Genomic DNA, 3,645 nt, shown 5'->3' with positions numbered 1-3,645 from the left:
ACAATGCCTTAGTGTATATCTCCATTTGAAACATAGCCCTATTAGAGCAACACTGTACAACTGGCAGTCTGTTTCTGCTTATTTTGTAAAAGCTATACACATTGAATAGTTGATAAATACATGTCCAAAAGCTTCTAAGAAGGAAATAGTCTATAGTAAAGCTAATGTTGCTCATTTATTGGTAGTGACTTTGCTAAGTTTATTGAGATGGGCAGCTTATTGGAGGGAAGAAGGATGTTGTGCAGTAACCTTGATCCCTACATCACATAACTATGAGGAACAAAAAAATTAAACTTTGTGAATTCAACGTTCAAACTTCTTCTTTTTAGTCTTCCTTTCATAAGTATGTAATATATCATAATAGATACAAACTGTGAATACAAAAGGGATATTGAAGGAAACAACATCTATCTCCCTCTCTCTCCCCCTCTCCTCTCCCTCTCCTCTCCCCCTTCCTCTCCTCCCTCCCATCTCCTCCCTCTCCACTCCCTACTTTCCTCTCCCCTTCTCCTCTCCCCTCTTCTCTCCCTTCTCTACTCTCTCTCCATCTCTACTCTCTCTCTTCCCCTCTCCCTCTTTCCCTCTCTCCTTTTCTCTCCCCCTCTCTCCTCTCCCCTTCTCTCCCTCCCTCTCCCTCTCCTTCTCCCCCTCCTTCTCCACCTCCCCCTGCCTCTCCCTCTCCCTCCAGCAGCCTCATTCTGTAGAAAATTCTCTTGAGTATTAGGAATATAGAAATGCTACTATTTCTCCTAGTTCATTTTGCAAATATAAGATGCACAGTAGAGTAAAAATGGAATACAGTTAGTGTGTTAAAGCTCTGAATTCTCCCAGTTTTTATGAAGTGTGAGAAAAACCTTTTATTCAAAAAGAATATGTAAAGCTCAGTCATATAATAAATGCTCATACAACCTTAGGTATCTTTGAAAATGAAAAACAACCCTAATGAAGGGAACAGCATGAATGTAAACAGAGTGATAAAATCTTTTTTTGTTTGTTTGTTTTTTGTTTGTTTGTTTTTTCCAGACAGGGTTTCTCTATGGAGTCCTGGCTATCCTGGAACAAACTCAGTAGACCAGGCTGGCCTCGAACTCAGAAATCTGCCTGCCTCTGCCTCCCAAGTACTGAGATTAAAGGTGTGTCCCACCACCGCCTGGCTACAAAGTGATAAAATCTTAAGGTCTGATTCCTCTTTATATTTAGACAAATCGTGCCATTGATCGTACAGACAAATGTGTTCATCATTGTGGTAAAGCTTTCAAATGTACCAATTTTCTTCTCAGGCATAAAAGAAGTCAGAGTGCAGAGGAACCCTCTGAATATACACAATGTGGTAAAGCCGTTGCTTTACATGGTCACAGTCCTGCTCAAAGGCATGAAAGTTTTCATACAGAAGAGACACCTCATGAAGTTATTCAGTGTGTAGAAGCCTTTGGACCTTACGTAAGTCTCCAAATAAGTAAAAGCACAGAAATTGGACAAAAACCCTATGAAGGTAATCAGTGTGGTAAAGCTTTTGCAGAAGACAGTCATCTTAAAAGTCATGAAAGAATTCGTACTGGAGGGAAAACCTACAAATTTAATCAATGTGAGAAAGCCTTTTGCCAACATCTTAGTCTCCAAAGGCATAAAAGAATTCATACTGGAGAGAAACCTTACAAATGTGATGAATGTTATAAATCCTTTTCACGACAAGATAGTCTCAAGAAACATAAAAAAACTCATACTGGAGAGAAGGCCTACAAATGTAATCACTGTGATAAAGCCTTCTTACATCGCTTGGGTCCTCACATCCATGAAAGGATTGATATTAGAGAGAAACCCTACAAATATAATCAATGTGATAAAGCCTTTTCCCAAAAAAATAGTCTTCATAAAAGAATTCATGCTGGAGAGAGACCATACAAATGTGATCAATGTGATAAAGCCCTTTCTCAAAATAGTAATCTTAAAATGCATAAAAAAATACATACTGGAGAGAAACCTTACAAATGTAATCAATGTGATAAAGCCTTTTCCCAACACCGTTATCTCCAGAAGCATAAAAGAACACATACAGGAGAGAAACCCTACAAATGTAATGAATGTGATAAAGCCTTTTCCCAACACTGTCATCTCCAGAAGCATAAAAGAACACATACAGGAGAGAAACCCTACAAATGTAATCAATGTGATAAAGCCTTTTCCCAACACTGGTGTCTCCAGATGCATAAAAGAACACATACAGGAGAGAAACCCTACAAATGTAATGAATGTGATAAAGCCTTTTCCCAAAAGGGTAGTCTTCGAATACATAAAAGAATTCATACAGGAGAGAAACCCTACAAATGTAATGAATGTGATAAAGCCTTTTCCCAAAAGTATAGTCTTCAAATACATAAAAGAATTCATACAGGAGAGAAACCCTACAAATGTAATGAATGTGATAAAGCCTTTTCCCAAAAGTGTAGTCTTCGAATACATAAAAGAATTCATACAGGAGAGAGACCCTACAAATGTAATGAATGTGATAAAGCCTTTTCTCAACACCGTTATCTCCAGAAGCATAAAAGAACACATACAAGAGAGAAATTGTACAAATGTAATGAATGTGATAAAGCCTTTTCCAAAAAAAGTAGTCTTCGAATACATAAAAGAATTCATTCAGGAGAGAGACCCTACAAATGTAATGAATGTGATAAAGCATTTTCATGACATATTAGACTCCAGATGCATAAAAGAATTCATACTGGAGAAGAACTCTAGAAATGTGATCACTGTGGTAAAGCCTTCACATGCATGAAAAGATTCATACTGGAGAGAAACTTCACAAACGTAGTCAATGTGACAAAACCTTTTACTAACATACTAAACTACAAATTCATAAGAGAATTCATACTGGAACAAAACCCTACAACTGTAATGAATTATATGAATTCTTTTCACTATAAGGTAATCTCAAGAAACATGAAAAACCTTGTACCGGAGAGAAACCCTACAAAAGTAATCACAGTGACATATCTTCTTCAGCAAGGGAACCTTTCCTAAATCTCTCCAAATGACACTACCAACACAGAAGGATTAATTATTCTGCCTTCAAGCCTATCTGCTTGCTTCTGTTTCATGAGCCAATTCATGATGAAGAAAAACTCTGTGGGTAAGCATTCAGATGCCTCAACCCTTGGGTTATAGTAATGAATGCTTATACAACAGGAACATCATGGGTAAAATTAGAGGAAGATGTCCAAACCTGACTTTGTTCCTGGAAATAAACTTTTGTTAATTACTTGATCGTATTTCTTAGCCATCTAAATATTTTAAAGTGTTTTACATCATCTTGATGTCAGGAAATAGAAAAAACTCATACAAGAGAAAAATGCTGTCTATATGACTTGGTTATAGACTGTACATCACAGTAGTTTTCAATTGCAGGAAAAGCATCCTGTTTCATCTCTTCTTCATAGCTCTGAAGGAAGTAAATGTTTCCCATGTTCAGTCAAGTATTTTGGTTGAGATCAGCAATAGTAGTTGTGCCTTGTATTTTCAAACTTTTGGAATAGATATTAAAGTTTGTTGTATGCATGGCAAATCCATTTACACATGTTTACTGGGCTGTTCTTGGGTTACTTCTGTGACTTCTGTTCATCTTTAATTCTACTTTACTTGGTG

At 37.0% G+C, this 3,645-nt stretch overlaps 1 protein-coding gene across 1 annotated transcript; it reads left to right on the top strand.

The window, feature by feature from the left end:
* Positions 1-1,200: 1,200 nt before the first annotated feature.
* LOC114615539 (zinc finger protein OZF-like) lies at positions 1,201-2,742 on the top strand (the record flags this gene model as incomplete). Its single annotated transcript, XM_028761222.1, is given in 1 exon segment — positions 1,201-2,742. A coding segment is annotated over 1 exon segment (1,542 nt), but the record flags the coding sequence as incomplete, so codon positions are not given.
* Positions 2,743-3,645: the final 903 nt, after the last annotated feature.

This window comes from Grammomys surdaster, unplaced genomic scaffold, assembly GCF_004785775.1.
Source record: "Grammomys surdaster isolate TR1022 unplaced genomic scaffold, NIH_TR_1.0 126873, whole genome shotgun sequence".
Taxonomy (NCBI): Eukaryota; Metazoa; Chordata; class Mammalia; order Rodentia; family Muridae; genus Grammomys; species Grammomys surdaster.
Note: the sequence above shows the minus strand (reverse complement) of the source record. Positions and strands in the feature narration are given on the sequence as shown.